The sequence below is a fragment of the Malus sylvestris genome, chromosome 1 (assembly GCF_916048215.2).
Source record: "Malus sylvestris chromosome 1, drMalSylv7.2, whole genome shotgun sequence".
NCBI classification, from domain to species: domain Eukaryota; kingdom Viridiplantae; phylum Streptophyta; class Magnoliopsida; order Rosales; family Rosaceae; genus Malus; species Malus sylvestris.
In genome coordinates this window covers 2731893-2751675 of record NC_062260.1, presented here as the reverse complement: position 1 = coordinate 2751675, position 19783 = coordinate 2731893, and the positions used below count along the sequence as shown (strand labels likewise).

The 19783-nt window shown below is 38.2% G+C and overlaps 1 protein-coding gene and 2 long non-coding RNA genes across 7 annotated transcripts in view; 1 reads left to right on the top strand and 2 right to left on the bottom strand.

Annotated features, from left to right (window-relative positions):
- LOC126634585 (uncharacterized) overlaps window positions 1–19783 on the top strand; it is a 65554-nt gene that overhangs the window by 45352 nt on the left and 419 nt on the right. The window contains exons 1-2 of one of the 4 annotated variants that reach the window (XR_007609179.1): window positions 12008–12105; window positions 12352–12477. This is a non-coding gene — a long non-coding RNA (uncharacterized LOC126634585). Of the gene's footprint in view, window positions 1–12007; window positions 12231–12270; window positions 12478–19783 lie in introns of those variants that run through there. The other 3 variants (XR_007627408.1, XR_007627398.1, XR_007609174.1) reach the window with 3 other exon arrangements.
- Window positions 792–3515, bottom strand: LOC126634332 (actin-7). The gene is made up of 5 exons (XM_050304867.1): window positions 3353–3515; window positions 2653–2723; window positions 2145–2538; window positions 1449–2062; window positions 792–1333 (listed from the first exon to the last, which is right to left on the bottom strand). The coding sequence occupies exons 2-5, from the start codon at window positions 2710–2712 to the stop codon at window positions 1268–1270; spliced, it is 1134 nt and encodes a 377-aa protein (XP_050160824.1). The 5' UTR covers window positions 2713–2723; window positions 3353–3515; the 3' UTR covers window positions 792–1267.
- LOC126634491 (uncharacterized) lies at window positions 9323–19552 on the bottom strand. 2 transcript variants are annotated; one of them, XR_007627385.1, is made up of 3 exons: window positions 19425–19552; window positions 10465–11774; window positions 9323–10342 (listed from the first exon to the last, which is right to left on the bottom strand). It is a non-coding gene; the product is annotated as an uncharacterized LOC126634491 (long non-coding RNA). The 2 variants fall into 2 exon arrangements; XR_007627376.1 differs by having other exon boundaries at window positions 9323–11774; window positions 19425–19548.

The window sequence follows — 19783 nt, the reverse complement described above, 5'->3', positions numbered from 1 at the left end:
AAGAATACGTTGAAAGCAACAAAGGAAAGTGACATCATAAAAGTACGGAGAAGAACGAAATCTAGTTCTATATGATTTGGACTCCATGAATTGCTCATAGAGTTACACCTCCTTAATGTAAACAATTTAAAGAGATGATCATTGTGACTACACTCAGCCTATGTATGACACTGACCAAAGGAAATGGTGTACCGTCATTGAACTCAATACGAGTTATGTTAGTACCAATTGTCTTGATTCTAGTTTATCAAGGAAATGGAATACTGTCATTGAACCCAATGAGTTATATTAGTACCAATCGTCTTGATTCTAGTTGACCCTTAATCTAGAAAAAAAATTCCTTAAGGTCCTAATTTTTAACCAAATTTAAGCCTTTGAATAGTCCCATTCAAATGAGGGAAACCTCAAATAACCTTATTTGAGAGACACCTTGTGGAGCTCGCTCGTAACTTTATTTCAATAATACAACCTTATTCGTTACAAAAAATCAGACTAATCAAACCCTTGGAGACATCCAATTGTAGCGAGGAAAATAAAAGAACACAATGCATTAGACTTATTATGACGCGTTTCTTTCTAAAATACAACATTATTAAAGACCGTATATCGAAAATAAATCCAAAAACAAAAACTGAAAAACAAAATAAAGAGGAAGTGGCAGGCCTCGCATACGATTGGTAAGTGCCTAGCCATATAAAACATTTGAGGCCTACGATTCCCTGACTAACAAAAAGCCAACAAAACAAACCTTCAAAGAAATAGCAAATGCAAGCACACAAGAGAAAAACAGATTCCTCTCAAGCTTTCAAGCCAGTATTTAAATATAAATTTGCATACCAGTTTTCGACCACAAACTGACGCTACAATAAACTTTCAGATACAATAAAAACTACTAATATTAATGTTCCCGGATGAAAAAAAACCCGTCAAATATAGAACAAAAGTGAAATAAAAGGAAGACGAAGAAAAGCATCCCAATCACTCTCCTGCTACAAACATCCTACCGAAAGAGATGGTTGAACCAAAGATTAGGCAAGGCGAGGATGGTTTTGGACTGATTTTCTGCCCACCACATATACATAGAACCATTTGCCATTGCAAGCAAAATCTCTCGCGTGGATGAGAAGTCAACATCTGAATCTACCCCATCCTCGAGTGACCCCACCTCAACACATATCGTTGCCAACCAAACTGACTTCACATGACACATGACACGAAAATCCAACTAAATTGAAAAATAGCTCACCATCAAAACCATTTGGAGAACTCAGAAGCACTTCCTGTGGACAATGGATGGACCTGACTCGTCGTACTCACCCTTGGAAATCCACATCTAATTCATTGAAAAGGAAAAGAATCTTATCAGTCTCAAGCAAAAAGAAAACGTACATACCACACAAATTCAAAATATCATTGACAAGGTTTAGAGATACGTTTACGATCATCACCTGTTGGAAGGTACTGAGGGATGCAAGGATGGACCCTCCAATCCAGACACTGTACTTTCTCTCTGGTGGAGCCACAACCTTGATTTTCATGCTGCTTGGAGCAAGAGCAGTGATCTCCCTGCTCATACGGTCTGCAATACCAGGGAACATAGTTGACCCACCACTGAGCACGATGTTTCCATATAGGTCTTTTCTGATATCCACATCACACTTCATGATAGAGTTGTAGGTAGTCTCATGAATGCCAGCAGCTTCCATTCCAATGAGAGATGGTTGGAAGAGCACTTCTGGGCACCGGAATCTCTCAGCTCCAATTGTGATGACTTGGCCATCGGGAAGCTCATAGTTCTTCTCAACTGACGAGCTGCTCTTGGCAGTCTCAAGTTCTTGCTCATAATCAAGGGCAACATATGCAAGCTTCTCCTTCATATCACGGACAATTTCCCGTTCAGCAGTAGTGGTGAACATGTACCCTCTTTCAGTGAGAATCTTCATCAAAGCATCTGTAAGGTCACGACCAGCAAGGTCCAGACGAAGGATGGCATGAGGGAGGGCATAACCTTCATAGATTGGGACAGTGTGACTCACACCATCACCTGAGTCCAGCACAATACCTGTACAAGGAGGAACTCAGTAAATGCCAGAATAATTGGAAAATATATTAAGAATCAAGCTCAGACAATCATTGTTTCGAACCTGTTGTACGACCACTGGCATAAAGTGAGAGAACAGCCTGGATGGCAACATACATGGCAGGCACATTGAAGGTCTCAAACATGATTTGGGTCATCTTTTCTCTGTTGGCCTTAGGATTGAGAGGAGCCTCTGTGAGCAGAACTGGGTGCTCTTCAGGAGCAACCCGAAGTTCATTGTAGAAAGTATGATGCCAGATCTTCTCCATGTCATCCCAGTTGCTCACTATACCGTGCTCAATGGGATACTTCAAGGTAAGGATACCTCTTTTCGACTGTGCTTCATCACCTACGTAGGCATCCTTCTGACCCATACCAACCATGACACCTGTGTGTCGTGGGCGACCAACAATACTAGGAAACACAGCCCTGGGAGCATCATCACCAGCAAATCCAGCCTACATACATAATAATACACAAAATGGTAGAACTAAAACTTCATTTCAGGCACAAGTACAATTAAAAATTTGATTTAACTTAAATTCAAAAGGGGCAAGGAAATGATGCAGTACCTTCACCATTCCAGTTCCATTGTCGCAAACGAGGGGTTGAATGTCCTCACCATCGGCCATCTTTAATAAACCTGAATCAAATGGATATACATAATCAATACAACATCCCACACTAGTTCACTAATCAGATAAACGTTCAAGTAATTTAGTTCCTATAAATATCAAAAAAAACACAAATAATTTTCGATATCAATTTATCCATGCATCCCGCTATTTAACTTCCTTTTTTTATTTCTTTCAGTCAATTTCTAAATCTTGCATTGACTTAAATCTCAACAATCATAGTTCAAATCCTTTTGCCAAACAAGTAACATAAGGACTTCCAATCATATCAAAGTTCTAATAATTATCTAATTTTTTATACAAAACTATGCAGATCTAAAAAAATCAGATCACCAACATTAGATCCTACAGATAAGGGCCAGATCAGACAACCACAAAAATCCCCAACACAAAGAAAATTCCAAAATCTCAATTCAACAGATCGATCAGTCAAAGAAATTACGGATCAGTAAGATCATTCAAGATCTAACTCCAACAATCACATAAACACCAGAATCGGCAACAAATTTTCAAGATCAGGTACAAATCAACTTTAATCTACTCATTTATTACAAATCAAACTCAATTTTACAAAAAAAAACAAAAATAAAAATGGAAATTCAAACGCAAAAAATTGAAAAAATAAAGTTGAAATTACCTTGAAGGGGAAGACGAAGACGATCGAAGACGGCGGCGACGGGAAGAAGTTCAAGCCGAAGAACAAGGCTTCGATGTCGCTGTGTTTCTTCAAGGCTGTCAGAGATGGTGGAAATTGAGCAGAATTAGGGTGAGCTAGAAATGTGAGAGGGTATATATAGCTCCGGATTTTGAAATGCACATGAAATTTGGACCAAATTACCAAGCACTTCAATATTTGCTTTCTTTTTTTCTTTCTTTTTTTAATTCTATTTGGGGTATTTTGTTTTCAAACACTATTTTAAAAATCACATCCTGGCCTGGGTCCGCACCAAATTCCGGACTCGACTCCACTGTAGCACGATATTAGTTTATGGGAACTTCCCAATAGGTTACCCATACTGGGAATGCTCTCGCCTAAACTCGCTTAACTTCGAAATTCTGATGGAACCCGAAGTCAGTGAGCTTCCAAAAGGCTTCGTGCTAGGTAAAGATGGGAATATACATATAAGGCTTAGAGGATCCACTTCCCTGGGCGATGTGGGATGTTACAATCCATCCCCTTTAGGGGCCCGACATCCTCGTCGACACACTTCCGCCCAGAGATTGGCTCTGATACCAAACTGTCACATCCGACCCGGGCCCGCATCACATCCCCAGCTCGACTCGACTATAGCACGATATTGTCTATTTTGGGCCCCGACCACTCCCTCACGGTTTTGTTTCTAGGAACTCACACGAAAACTTCCTAGTAGGTCACCCATCCTGGAAATGCTCTCGCCCGAATTCGCTTAACTTGGAAGTTCCAATGGAATCCGAAGCTAATGAGCTCCTAAAAGGCCTCATACTAAGTAGAGATGGAAATATACATATAAGGCTTAAAGGATCCACTTCCCTGGATGATGTGGAATGTTACATGCAGCCTAAGCCCCTTCTAAGCGCTACGCAGCTGGCCATCACACCGATTAATCACTAGGCATTTGAAAAATTAAAATATTACGCCTAGACCTACCTAGGCTCCTGACTAGTCTTCTTAGACCCGCCTATGTCACAACTCTCACTTAAACAGAAAATAGATAACTTTTATTTTACATTTTATTTTTTCAATAAATTGTGAAAGACTTGTTGAATACTTGGATGAACACTCATTATGTGTTTGTTCCTCATATTTTCAGTATGTTCTAATACTTTATAATCTATTTGAGATTTTATTTTGCAATTTGTTTATCTAATACAATTATGTATTTTTATATGTATAAGTAGACATTTATTAATATGTTATATAATAAATTAATTCAAATTATAAAATAAAAATAAAAATACAAAGATTTGGCCCCTGCTCGCCACCTAACTAGTGTCTAGCGCCTTCTAGAACTTTATTTTTAAAATAGGTCATCACTTTTCAATTTTAAGCGATGATTAGATATTCAAATAGACAAAATGACACACCCCAACCTAAATCGAGGCATGCTGGCTGTCATGTGAGAGTGACGTAGTTATGTGCGCAGTGCGGAAGAATAACGATATAAAGAAATGCTAATAAATAAAAACCAAACCAACTAGAGCACTAGATAAGATAAGGTGAAAGATGAGAATACGTGTGACTACACATAACCAGAGCGTAGGTATCCTAGGTGCAGTCTAGCAGGACAAATATTAATTATACAATACCAAAGATGGTCCTACATTTGTGATGATCTGTCAGAACCACCGAGAATTCCTCGTAAGCCACCAACAAGCACTCCTAACTAAAACCTGGAAGGGCGCAAAAACAAAGGTGTGAGTGGGCAAAAACAAAGCTTTTCAAAACCATTTCACTTATCAAAAGTAGTAACCCCTCGCCGTAAAACCTGTATAATTCCCAGAAAATAGCATACATGTTTATATCTCAAAATCATATTCAAAATAGCAATTCCACAAATATACCATGTCAAATCTCAGCAATAAATAAGTAAGCCAGGTGAAATAAACCAATATGAAATGGTATGCCAGCTGGAGTCACCTAACGTGACTTGTACGGTTGGATCTATAACTCATCAACTAGTCCTCTGCACATAAGTCGGAACCACCTAAAGTGGTCTGTACGACAAGCTGGGTGTAAATAAATACGCTCAAGCGCTACGGTCACGTGAAGGCTGTTCGAAGCATTGCAAGTTACCTACAAGTCAGAACCACCTAAAGTGGTCTATACGACAGGCTGGCACTTGCCTTGGATCCAAGGTGAGCGTGTGGTACGGGAGGTGAACGATCACGTGAAGGCTAGGCCCTGTCCTCGGGCGGAGCACTAACATCGGGGTGCAAGATAATAGGCTCGAAATATATCTAAGAATTATTATACTCGCTACCATCACTACCATTAATATACTCACCTGAAGCTTACCTGAGCTTCGACGGCATCGAGCAACATTATAAATAACCATACTAATGCACAATTAAACATAGAGAGCATTTGACATGGCATTTCAAAATATCAAACCATTTAATTAAGTTTTCTGGGAAAAATACCAAGTGTCTGTATATATATATACACACACATACTGAAAACCAAAAGCCCACTCACTGATATGTGGAAGGGTTGTAACCCCCGAGCTTTGCTTGACTGCACTCGTCCTCAGGATAGGTCTCACCTATATGTGAAACAACTATTTAAACGTTATTTTTAAGCACATAAACAAAACTAGGTAATAACTTTTCATACATTGCTCAATTGGGGTATTTGAATATACCATCATGGCCTACTCAACCCCACGAACATCCCCATATTTTTAGAAAAATTTTCTGATATCCCACGCGCCTGCCAAGGTATGGCCACACGTGCAGGCACGTGCCTGGCACGCTGGACGGAATCCCTAACGGCGTTAGGGAATATTTCGTTAAATAATGGAATATACCATTATTTTTACCTGACGCCGTTAACATATTCTGTCAAATTTGACGGAATATTCTCATCCGTCTTCGTTGGATCGCCGGAGTCCGGCGCCGGCCACCACTGCTATCGCCAATTTCTGGAAAAATTTCAAACCTTAATATCTCATCCATTTCTCAATCAAAATTCATAAAATTTGTACCAATTTGAAGCTTAGGACGAGAAGAACACATTCTTACCCCTTTTTGGACCTAAATCCATCGAAAATTCGCCGGAAAAAGTCACGATACTCCTGCCACCCTGCAACTCACTAAACCCGAGTGTCCCGACGTCCAAATCGCTCCAAAATTCTTCTATAAGCTTCATGAAGAAGTTTTAAGACCTCATATGACCTTAGAACTCGATGAAACCTCCATGATCATGATGGAGTCACAGTGCACCTCACTGGAGATTATGGTTCTCGGGTTTCCAAAATCCTCACGTCCAACCAAAGTTATAGCTTGACTCCTAAGCTTGCAAGGAGCATGAAAACGACTTCCACAACTTTGATCCATGAGTGATGAAGTTGGTTGAGAGGTTGTCTGTACAAGTGTACGGAAATGGAAGAAAAATTCGAGAGAAAGAGGTCAACAGGTTTGTATGGGTGTGTGTGTGGTCCAGGTTTAGGCAACCAACCAAAACAAATAAAATTTTAAGTTCCGATTGGGCCCAAAAAAGTTAGGAAGAAAATGGATTGGTCCAAAACCTATGTTCAAACACACCATCACAACTTAACGTTCAAGGGCAAAATCGTCATTCCACGCAATCGAAGACAAAATAGAATATTTTTCGGGACGGGCTATCACACAAAAGCTATAAATTAGTATAATCTTAAAATTTATAGTATAATGTGACAAAATTAAAATATCATACTTTATTTTGAAAATCGTCACAAACCTGTTGGGAAGAAATGCAAGACTTAATCATTGAGTCCATTGTGCATGAGATGATATGCGTGCTAAATAAGGAGATGAAACCTGACACTAGTGCATAAGGTTTAGTTCATGATATTTGGATGTTGAGTGAAGGCGTTCGATTCATGGAGTTTATGTTCTCGCCAAGAGAAGGAAATAAAGCGGCACACTTCGTGGTAGCGTTTATTCTTAAAAAAAGGAGGCTCGTTCGAGTGGGGTTGTATTGGTCCACTTTTTTTATTTAATATTTTAGCAGAAGATGTAAACCTTTCGATTCAAATTTAATATTATCTATCTCTTTGACAAAAAAATTAAAATTCGAAGGTTGAGAAAAAAAATATAAAACATAGTTAGCTCTTTTATTTATTTGTTTTTTTTTCTCGAATTTACTTTTTGTTGTTATAAACTTCTTGTCTAAGTGTGATTGTCTAAATCCTACATCAGATTTGATTCTAGTTATTCCTCCCTATTAGGACTTGTATTCCTTGGAGGAGAAGGATTTCCTCTCCCTCTTATTACTATAAATAAAGGCACTGTGTATGGGGAATAACAACATCCTCTACACAACCCTACAAATACATCTCTTTCTCTATTCTCTCTCTGTACTGACGCCCCCCATTCCCTTGTCAGTTAAATATAGGCCACAACACGTTATCAGCACGCCCATACCGCTATGCTTAGGAATCTAACGTGGAAGCTTTCTGCATCAAACCAGTTCACCAGTTCACCAATATCATCACGCAATCAGGTTCTTCCAAAACAACTATTTTTATCTCGATATTTTTGCAGCCCTTATAGCATGAACATTCACCATAATGCATGACCCAACTGTACATTTTTCGAATTTTAGATTCTACATAAATTGTGTATGCATTATATCCATAATTGTTGAATTATGTGAATTTGATATTTGTCACAGCCCGTCCCGAAATATTTTGTATCGACGGTGTGAACTGATTATTTTGCCCTTGGACGTTTTGTGTGTTTGTGTGGTTTAAATTGGGAGTGAACTAATTCCTTAAGTCCCTATTATTTGGAACTAATTAAGACTAAAAGTTGTTATGTTTTTGTGGTTGTTAGAAGTCAAAAACTTTGGACCACACACACACACCACAACTCTCTCTCTCTCTCCTCCCTCTCGAGTTTCTCCTGTTTTCGTCAACTTTGTACGAACGAACTCCAAGCATTCCATTTCAAGCACGGATCGAGGTTTTAAAGGTAACATTCAAACTCTTTGCATGTCTAGTGATGCGAAATATATAAGCACACAAATTAAACCCTCTTTTTATCAATTGTAGTAAAGTATGTAAGTAGGGATCGTTCTAAGCCGGGGATTAGGAGGGATTGCTAAATCACTTGGAAACTGACTTGAAAACATAAAAACAAAGTTTAAAACACTAACTAGACTCAAAGAATGCAAAACTATACTTTAAAACACTAAAACAAACCAAAAGACTCAAAACAGCCCCTAAACACTCAAAACTACCTTAGACACACAATCTGGGCAGTTTTGGGACTCTAACACAAACTTGGACGAATTTTGATTTTCTAATGAACTAAAACACTTAAAAACATAATCTAAGACAAGTTCTAATTAATGACTCAAAGAAATAAGATGGGGTTGATTTTGGACGAAAATAATTAAATTAAGACAAGAACAAAGTAAACAAATTCTTAGACAAATTTAAGTGAATCAAAACAGATTGTAAAATGAATTTGAATGAAACTTATGGATGGAAGGCTAGCTAGGAGGTTCTTCTCCACACATGTCACACTTGCATACAAAACGATTTCCAGTTGCTTTTCGATAAGCTATGAATACTCAACGCCCCAAATTAACCGTGAATTGCACTAATTAACCCTTAGTTTTTCCACAAGTTATTGGGTTGGATGATTGCATACGACAACCCAAAACATTCCCTACAAGTTCCCTACATGAATTGCATAATAGATATACAAGCAAGAATCATTAAGTTCTATGAAAAACATAAGCATTGACGAGGCACTCGTTACTATGATTTGCATGAAACTTATGCCAAGAATTTACTTAACGTGATTGTGACTAGCAACCTTCACTACTTGTGAATATAAGTTCATAACGATTAGGTGAAACTCCCTTATATTCTAGCGTTAAATTCATGCATGAAAATTAAGCGTGCACTCTCAACCAACATACACAAATCATTTCTTATACGATCGGATAAGTAAATTGAATTCACAACTTATGAATCACAACTGGATGTAATCAAATCATATTGCAAGTATGAACATGGTTTCGAATCACCCCCTAACTAAGAGGGATTTAGTTCCTCATACTCACAAAGCAAAGATACATAAAATTAGACATTAAAATCAAAGGAAAGAAAACACCTAAAATGCTCCAACTTGGGTAGCAAGTGCATCCAAGAATTCTCCTTTGCTTGCTTGCGGCAGATTGCTTTGTGGACGGATTTTTGGGTAGTTTTATGATGTAGAATGGATGGAGAATGGTATGGAAAGGTTTAGGGTAAGTGTGGAGGAGTGTTTGAGGGTTGGAGGGTGGTGGAGAACTAGGCAAAGAGGGTGGAAGAAGGTGGAGTGGCTGTTATGTTTTCTAGGCACTAGAATGGTGTTTTTGGGGTGTTTTGCTACCTAGAGGTTGTATGGACGAATTTTCTGTGATGAATGATGAATATGAGAGTGTGAACCCTTTGCCAAGGGGTGTAAACATGTATATATAGGCCCCAAAAACCTTAGAGAATCAGGTTAGGCTAGGGAGAATGCACGGCAAAGAGTGTATGTGGTGTGCAATGGTCCAAGGGTGAAAATGAAGTGATGATGCAAAGTGTGAAGGGTAAAATGGAGTGGTCTTGTAGCTAGGGGGCATGAATGATTGTGTACATTGCATAGAGATGGAAAGGGAGGTGAAAATGTGTCAATAAATGGGTCAAAGGTGCAGCAACATGTGGTACACAAGGCATGGGATTCCAAATGGAATTCTATGTTGTTTTGCATGGCAATGAAGGCAAGTTGGGGTGACAAATTTTTGGGCTGAGTTCTTCATCTTTTGGACCATAATTCTTCACATTCTTGGCCTCTTTAGTTCTCAAATTCGTCCATCCACTTTGGCCCAAATATGTGACATGCATTCCAAGCTCTATTTTGCTCCAAAATGCTCCAAAATGCATCTTCTTGCCTACTTTGTCCATAAAATCTGAAAACACACGAAAATGACTTTAAACATTAAAATAACTAAGGAAACACGACATAAATGCACAAGAACAAGCCAACTAAGTCGCATAAATATGCTCTTATCATCTAGGAGTTGATTTATACCTTTATTTGGACTTAAAACCTTCGAAAACCCGGGAAACTGAAATCCCAGTTTTAGGTACTGTTCATGCACTAATTATTGTGAGATTTTTTAGGAGTTTTTAAGGGCATATGAAGCTTTGAATCATCCTCATGATGCTCGGAGAAGAAAAATGAAGTGAGTTGGACGTTGGAAAGTTGAGTTTATGATGCGATGAAAGTTAAGCACTCAAATTAAACCCTCTTGTTGTCAAATTGTAGTATAAATGCAAGTAGGGATCGTTCTTAACCGGGGATTAGGAGGGCTTGCTAAAACCTCTAAACTTACTCAAAAACATAAAAATAAAGTTAAAAACGTTTGAATAGACTCAAGGGACTCAAAACAGATTCTAAAGACTCAAAACAACTTAAAAACACTCAAAACTGCCTAAAAACACAAACTGGGTAGATTTGACTCTAACACAACTTTGGACGAATTTAGTGTTTTGACTTAAATCAAAACACTCTAAAACACAAACAAAACAGATTTTAAACACTTTGGAACAAGAAAGTAAAATGGGGGTTTTGATTTGGATGAATTTGAAATAAACAAGCAAGTTATAAAACTAGGCAGATTATAAAATGAATTTGAGAAATAAAATGATGGATGGATTAGTTAGAGGTCCGTTCTTCACACTTGACACACTTGTACATGAATCGATTTCCAATTGCTTTTCAATAAACTATGATGCTCAACACCCTAGATTAACCGTGATGCACAAATTAACCCTCAGATTTTCTTTTACTCATTGAATTGGATAAATGCATGCGACAACCCAAATCATTCTCTAAAAGTCCCCTATATGAAAGCATAATAGAGATACAATCAGAGATCATTACGTTCAATGAAAATCATAAGTGTTGACGAGGCAATTATAACTATGAATGCATGATACAATTGCCAAGAATTCAATTAACGCAATTGTGATAAACAACCTTCACTACTCATGAATATAAACTTGTAACGATTAGGTGAAACTCATTTATATTCTAGCATCTAATTCATGCATGAAAACTAAGTATGCATCCTTAATAAACATACAAGAATCAGTTATGAAAAAAATAGATAATTGAATTGCAATCACAACTTATCAAATCACAATTGGAATAAATCAATTCAAATCTCAAGCATGTTCATGGCTTCAAACTTCCCCATAACTAAATAGAGGTTTAGCCACTCATAATTGCAACAAAATTAGAAAATAACAAAGTAGACATTGAAAGCAAGAACGAAGTACACCTAAAACGCTCCAAAGTTCCAAGCTTGAAACGCCAAGGACCTTTGTTTTCACCACCTTGTTGTAGCACAAGTGTCTATGATGTGTATGTATATATGGATGGAATGGATTTGCACGGCTAAGAGATGAAAGTGTATGGATTGGTGAGATGTAAAATGTAGTGTCTTTGGATGATGGCTTCCAAATTATGGTGAAGGGTGGATGTATTTATAGGCTAGGGAGAGGAGTGTATGGAGTTGTAATGAGTGGATGTAATGGGTGTAGTGGGTGAATGTTGTGGTAATGAGTGGATGTAATGGGTGTAGTGGGTGGATGTTTGGTAATGAGTGGATGTAATGGGTGTAGTGGATGAATGTTTGGTAATGAGTGGATGTAATGGGTGTAGTGGGTGGATGTTTTGTAATGAGTGGATGTAATGGGTGTAGTGGGTGAGTGTTGTGGTAATGAGTTGATGTAATGGGTGTAGTGGGTGGATGTTTGGTAATGAGTGGATGTAATGGGTGTAGTAGATGAGTGTTTGGTAATGAGTGGATGTAATGTGTGTAGTGGGTAGATGTTTGGTAATGAGTGGATGTAATGGGTGTAGTGGATGAGTGTTTGGTAATGAGTGGATGTAATGGGTGTAGTGGATGAGTGTTTGGTAATGAGTGGATGTAATGGGTGTAGTGGATGGATGTTTGGAGAATGGATGTGTTGGGTGAAATGAGTGGATGTAGTGGTAGGTGAATGTGTTGGGTGAAATGAGTGGATGTAGTGGTAGGTAAATGGATGTGTTGTGTGAAATGAGTGTACTAAAATGGTTATTTATAGGGAGAGGATGATGCACAAACTTCAAATTTCGTCCATGCCCAAAAATGCTCCAAAACGCTCCAAAATGCTCCAAAATGCACTTCTTTGCCACATTAACCCTTTGGACCTACAAACACACCAAAATAACTTAAAATACTAAAATAACTACGAACTAACAACATAAATGCCAAGAAACAAGCTAACTAAGTCGCATAAATATGCTCCTATCAAATTCCCCCACACTTAGCTTTTGCTAGTCCTCGAGCAAAACAAAACAAACAAAACAAAACAAAACAAAACACAACCTAAACCTTCCAACAATTGCCTCAGGGATTTTTAATGAAACATGACATGTTAAAAATCATCATTCCCACAGTTTTTGGTCATCCTTACACTTGAGCACATACTTAGAGTCACCACTTACTAGTTCACAATTAACCAATTAAAACGATGTTTTGAATGTAGTAACATGCCTTAGAGAATTTACTCAATTCCTTACAAGATACTCTCTATTTTCACACACATTTTCTGACTACACACCCTACACTAGTTATATGTGAGATGATTGATGTAAACATGAAAACGAACACTCTCATATATGTATAACAAAGAGGGCAATTTTCTGGAGTTATTTATCATGTTTAGATATGATCTCATGAATGGAATGCTACTACTTAGATGTAAGAACCAGTGACACCATATGCTCAAACCAATTCCAAACTCCACATATTGAAACGCATAACACTCAAGATAAAGTTAAGGGTTGTAAAGGGGTTTAAGGGTAATGGCTAACAAAGAAAGGATAAGGATAACAAACGTTCTGAAAGCAATAGCAAGCAAAGTAATGAAATAGACACTTGGAATTCACTTAATAATGCAGAAATTAACTTTTAAACACAAAGGGAAGATTCAAGCAACACTTAGGGCTGAATTCAATGTTTTGGACCTTTTCTTCAACAAACAACACTTTAGAGCTCTTTTTTCACATATTTTTCAACTCTTTTTCACTCTTTTCACAACTTTTCTTCTTTTCATTCTATTTTCCACGAATGTTTCTTTTTTTCTTTTTCTTTTTCTTTTCTACCCGTGCCTTATTAAGGACTTTGGCACACACACACATACACAAGAATCACTTCCCCCACACTTGTTTTTCTGCAAAAGTTCAACAAAAGGAATTCCTTCTAAATTATGTTTTACTATGCTTCAAGAACAAGGGTATGGATGGTCCTAATCTAGGCTAGGTGAGGATAGTGTGGGTTAACAAAGAACATAGGCTACAAAAGGCTCAACGGGGTTAAACTTAAACACATAATGAAATAGGGCACGACAATTTGGCTGTAGTGGTCACTACACAACTTCATCTTGAATATGTGTTATGCAAATCCATAGCATGCTTTGAATGAAATAGGCATGAGTTCTAGCATTTGGAACTAAATGATGAAACGCCTTCTAAGTAGCAACCAAGCAAAGAATAATGAGATCATGCAACGACTTTAGAAAACAATAGTGCACATATTATTAACTCTCCAAATAAACATTTAGGCTCAAGTCTCACAAGGTTGTAGCTTTCATTTGAGTTCCTTCCTTCAAGCATGTTACAAAAATTGATTTTTCCTTTATGATTGCATGTGAATTCATAAATTATAACCACCACCAAGCATACACCAAAGAGTCAATCAAATTTTCATCCATGTTTATAACTCTCTTTAATAGTCATGTAATTAAAAACCAAATCCTCATCATTGTGTTGGAAGGTAACCTAAGACACAAATAAACATACAAAAACAACTCTTTATGGGGTTTTCAAAACAATTTTTCAAATTTTTATGAGATTTTCGGATTTTTATGTCAAAACACACTGAAACACTCCAAAACAGCTTAAAAACACTTAAAACAGCAAGGAACAACATTAGAAGTAATGGGTGATAAACTCCTACGAATTTCATGCAAAACAATGGTTACCCCCCAACACTTAAATCAAACATTGTCATCAATGTTTCAAGCATAAACTCACACAAAAACAAGCAAATAAACAAACAACGAATAAACATGACAAGTATAGCAAAGTAAAAAAAAACAGACAGAGTAGAGTTTAAGAACGTAAATCTGGTTTTGGAGATAGATGATCTTGTTGACTTTCCACAGCTTTGATCTCGAACTGGTTTGGAATTTTGAGCGAGGAATATCATAGTTCCTTGGTTTCAAATCAGACTCCTTCTGCTGGGTTGATTTGATTGTGCAGTCTGCATTATTCTCTGCTTGTTTCTTCTGCACGGCAGGCAAACACGAGGTAGAGGTGTTGGTCTGTTTCTTTCTTCAATCTTTCCAAGTGCCCACCTCTTGCGTTCTTTCTCCTTGTCCCTATCTGAGGATGAATTGGCAAATTGTCTCCACATGCTTCGAGGTATCATTTTCACTTCCCTTATCTGTTCCCCAGGCAGATGTGGTAGACGAAGAGGAAGCATAAAATGATGAAGATGAGTACTCGAGAGCAAGGCTAGGTAAGCAATCAAGAAAAGGTTCCAGGCAGTCGGTTCCAGATCGGAAGATTGATACCAAGTGTTGGTTGATTGCTCTCTTTCTCCTTGTCCCAAAACAACGACAAGGAGAAGGACAGGGAGAAAGCATGATATGAGATACTCTTGCTTTCAACCTTTATGATATGAAATACTTTTTCTTTGGATGAGTTGTTTGCAGAGGTACCCCAAGGAATAAAGAACACTGAGTGACTCGAGAGGGTTTGTTGGAAATGCATTCTCGGAGAAGAAGAGACGAAGGGTGAGGGGTGACATTTATAGGAATTAATAACCGGTACTATTCTTTCACTCTTGTCAGCAACCGTTGGATGATTTAATAGTAAACTTCATGTGCTTTCTACTTCACAAGAGATCTTCGACAGATTGCCCGTAATTTCTGCAAAGCTGAGTGTGCATGTGACAGGCGCTGACACGTTTGGAAAAACAAATGCCTCTTCGATATCTGGAATCGGCACTTCGACAAACTGCTCGTGATTTCTGCAAAGCTGACTCTGCATGTGACAGATGCTGACACGTTTGAAAAAGCGCTTCGACAAACAGCCCGTGATTTCCGCAAAGCTGACTCTGCATGTGACAGATGCTGACACGTCTGGAAAAGCAGATGCCTATCTGATTTCTGAGCTTGCCTCTTCAATCTCTGAAATCTCGTCGAGTGCAGAGGTTGCATGTGATAAGTGCGGACAAATCTGGAAAAGAAGATTGGTCGTGGTTTCTGAGCAAGCCCAACTTTTGAGAAAGCTAGCGCCTCTTTGATTTTTGAGTTGGCCTCTTCGATTTATGAGCTCGCCTCTTCGATCTCTGAAATCCCATCGAGTGCTGATTTTTATAGAGGTACACAGGACGTTCAAAGCACACTTGAATTTCTGCCTGTAAAAACTCTCTTCTTGCACTTCTACGATCTTGACTTAACCGACCTCTTCTTTCTTTAACACCTCTGAAAATGTCTGGCCCCTCCGACCGTCATTTTGACTTGAACATTGGTGAAGAGGCAGCCCCGCCTTCTCCAAATAACATATGATGCCCATCCTTCATATCCCCTACTGGTCCTTTTACCGTTGGGGATTCGGTGATGAAGAATGATATGACAGATGCGGTGGTGGCCAGGAAACTTGTCACTCCCAAAGATAACAGACTACTTGCCAAACGGTCTAATGAGTTGGCTGTTAAGGATTCTCTGGCTCTCAGTGTGCAGTGCGCAGGTTCCGTGTCCAATATAGCCCAACGCCTATTTGCCCGAACCCATCAAGTTGAATCATTGGCGGCTGAAGTGATGAGTCTCAAGCAGGAGATTAGACGGCTTAAGCATAAGAATAAACAGTTGCACAGGCTCGCACATAACTATGCTACAAACATGAAGAGGAAGATTGACTAGATGCAGGAATCTGATAGTCAGATTTTACTTGATCATCAGAGATTTGTGGGTATGTTCCAACAACATTTGCCTTTGTCTTCTGGGGCTGTATCGCGTACTGAAGCTCCAAATGATCAACCTCCGATACCTTATTCTTCTGGGGCTCCGCCGAGTTCTGAGGCTCCACCGACTACTGAGACTTCTTCTAAGTAGCCTTTGTGAAGGCTCTCTCTCTTGTATTTTTCTGCCTCCTGTTCATTTTCAATGAATTTTAATATAAAAATACCTTACACATCTGTCAGTGTTTCAAAATCCACACCAAAAACAATTAAACAAGCAACAAATAAAAATGACAATCATGGAAAAATAACAGAAAAGGGAAGGTTTTTAGAAACGCAAAACTGATTGTGGAGCAATTCAAAAATCTTCCTTATTTGAAATCATGGGTTGCCTCTCAAGAAGCGCTTGCTTTAACGTCTTCCAGCCGGACGAAACTTTCTTCTAAACTTGGATAGGGCCCATAGCATGGAATTGATCCTTGAATGGAAGGTGATACTTGACGCGATCCGGCGGTGGTTTAAATTCTAGCGTAGGTGCCTGAATCATCAAAATTAGCAAGTTAGTATATAATAAAATCGAAATTGGAGAAGATGGCTTACTTGCTTGCTCCAACACAAACTCAATTACGAACACCACATCTTTGAAGGTTGTAGGGATATGGGACTTGGCCAAATTTGGTGTTTTGAGAGTTATGACTTTTCCCGTGTCATAAAATCCAACTTCTTTGGGAGTTTTCGTCTCAAGGGTATCTTCTTTGATGAATTGTAGACATTCCCCATCCACTTCTTGCTTTTGATTCTTTGGAAAGGTTCCGAAAATGCCTTTCTCACCTTCTTCTTCCTTGGATTGCATGATCCTGCAAGGAATAAGGACATTTGGTGAAACGGGGTCAGGACGAATTGAATTTAGGCTTACTTTGGTTGTTGTGGACGGCATAGAGGGCATATGGGGATGCGGCAATGGTGGTTCTTTCCTTGCCGTGGCCTTGTTACTCTCTTCTTCTTCGAGCATCAGATGTTCATCCATGTTTTGGCTTGGTTTGGACGTCTTGGGTTCACCTCCAACCTCCATAGCACTTCCCAAAGTGATAACATCATGAATTTCAAAATCTTCCTTCAAATTTTCAACAGTTTGAGTTGGAGAATTCACTTTTCTCTTAAATTTGTGCCGTGAACTCCATAATCTGCCCAAATTGCTTTTCCAATTCGCCCATCTTCTTGGCTTGAATTTGCACCTCTTTGTTTCGGTTTTCTACATCCTGGTTCAAAGAGGCGAGTAACTTATTAAAATATCATTATCTAAAGATGTACCTGAATTGAATTGGGCAGATTTTTGTGGTGGCTGTGATGGTTCATATGGCCAGTGATAGAACTCCTCTTCTTGCTGCCAATATCCATCTTGTTGGAATTGTTGTGGTTCTTCACACATGTAATCTGAATAATCTCTCCAATCCGAATTGTAAGCGTTGGAAAATATGTTGTCCCATGATTGGCTATGACTTTGATAACCCCAAGCATCTTCATTCACAGTGAATTGAGAACATTGATGAGTTGGATATCCTTGCCCATAAGACACACCACATGTAGGGACACTTTGCATTGTGGTCATTTCGGCATATTGTGACAATTGAGAAGAAAGTTTTGCCAATTGAGCTTGAATGGTAGCAAAATCCATGTCTTACTTCTCTAGTCCCTAAAATCAAGGAAACAAAACTAAATCAAATATCACAAGTAAAAATAAAAGACACAAACAGAAACAAAGTCAGTAACTAAAACAAAAGACATGAAAAAGAAACAACGGGGGATTAGCAAAGTTGCTAATCCCCGGCAACGGCGCCAAAATTTTATGCGATGAAAGTTAAGCACTCAAATTAAACCCTCTTGTTGTCAAATTGTAGTATAAATGCAAGTAGGGATCGTTCTTAACCGGGGATTAGGAGGGCTTGCTAAAACCTCTAAACTTACTCAAAAACATAAAAACAAAGTTAAAAACGTTTGAATAGACTCAAGGGACTCAAAACAGATTCTAAAGACTCAAAACAACTTAAAAACACTCAAAACTGCCTAAAAACACAAACTGGGCAGATTTGACTCTAACACAACTTTAGACGAATTTAGTGTTTTGACTTAAATCAAAACACTCTAAAACACAAACAAAACAAATTTTAAACACTTTGGAACAAGAAAATAAAATGGGGGTTTTGATTTGGATGAATTTGAAATAAACAAGCAAGTTATAAAACTAGGCAGATTATAAAATGAATTTGAGAAATAAAATGATGGATGGATTAGTTAGAGGTCCGCTCTTCACACATGACACACTTGTACATGAATCGATTTCCAATTGCTTTTCAATAAACTATGATGCTCAACACCCCAGATTAACCGTGATGCACAAATTAACCCTCAGATTTTCCTTTACTCATTGAATTGGATGAATGCATGCGACAACCCAAATCATTCTCTAAAAGTCCCCTATATGAATGCATAATAGAGATACAATCAGAGATCATTACATTCAATGAAAATCATAAGTGTTGACGAGGCAATTATAACTATGAATGCATGATACAATTGCCAAGAATTCAATTAACGTGATTGTGATAAACAACCTTCACTACTCATGAATATAAACTTGTAACGATTAGGTGAAACTCATTTATATTCTAGCATCTAATTAATGCATGAAAACTAAGTATGCATCCTTAATAAACATACAAGAATCAGTTATGAAAAAAATAGATAATTGAATTGCAATCACAACTTATCAAATCACAATTGGAAGAAATCAATTCAAATCTCAAGCATGTTCATGGCTTCAAACTTCCCCATAACTAAATAGGGGTTTAGCGACTCATAATTGCAACAAAATTAGAAAATAACAAAGTAGACATTGAAAGCAAGAACGAAGTACACCTAAAACGCTCCAAAGTTCCAAACTTGAAACGTCAAGGACCTTTGTTTTCACCACCTTGTTGTAGCACAAGTGTCTAGGATGTGTATGGATATATGGATGGAATGGATTTGCACGGCTAAGAGATGAAAGTGTATGGATTGGTGAGATGTAAAATGTAGTGTCTTTGGATGATGGCCTCCAAATTATGGTAAAGGGTGGATGTATTTATAGGCTAGGGAGAGGAGTGTATGGAGTTGTAATGAGTGGATGTAATGGGTGTAGTGGGTGAGTGTTGTGGTAATGAGTGGATGTAATGGGTGTAGTGGGTGGATGTTTGGTAATGAGTGGATGTAATGGGTGTAGTGGATGAGTGTTTGGTAATGAGTGGATGTAATGGGTGTAGTGGATGAGTGTTTGGTAATGAGTGGATGTAA

Coding starts and splice junctions, on each gene's coding strand:
- LOC126634332 (XM_050304867.1), bottom strand. CDS start 2,712: ATGGCCGATGGTGAGGACATTCAACCCCTCGTTTGCGACAATGGAACT. Junction 2,063..2,144: donor TGCCAGTGGTCGTACAACAG/GTTCGAAACAAT, acceptor CTCCTTGTACAG/GTATTGTGCTGGACTCAGGT. Junction 1,334..1,448: donor CCCTCAGTACCTTCCAACAG/GTGATGATCGTA, acceptor TCAATGAATTAG/ATGTGGATTTCCAAGGGTGA.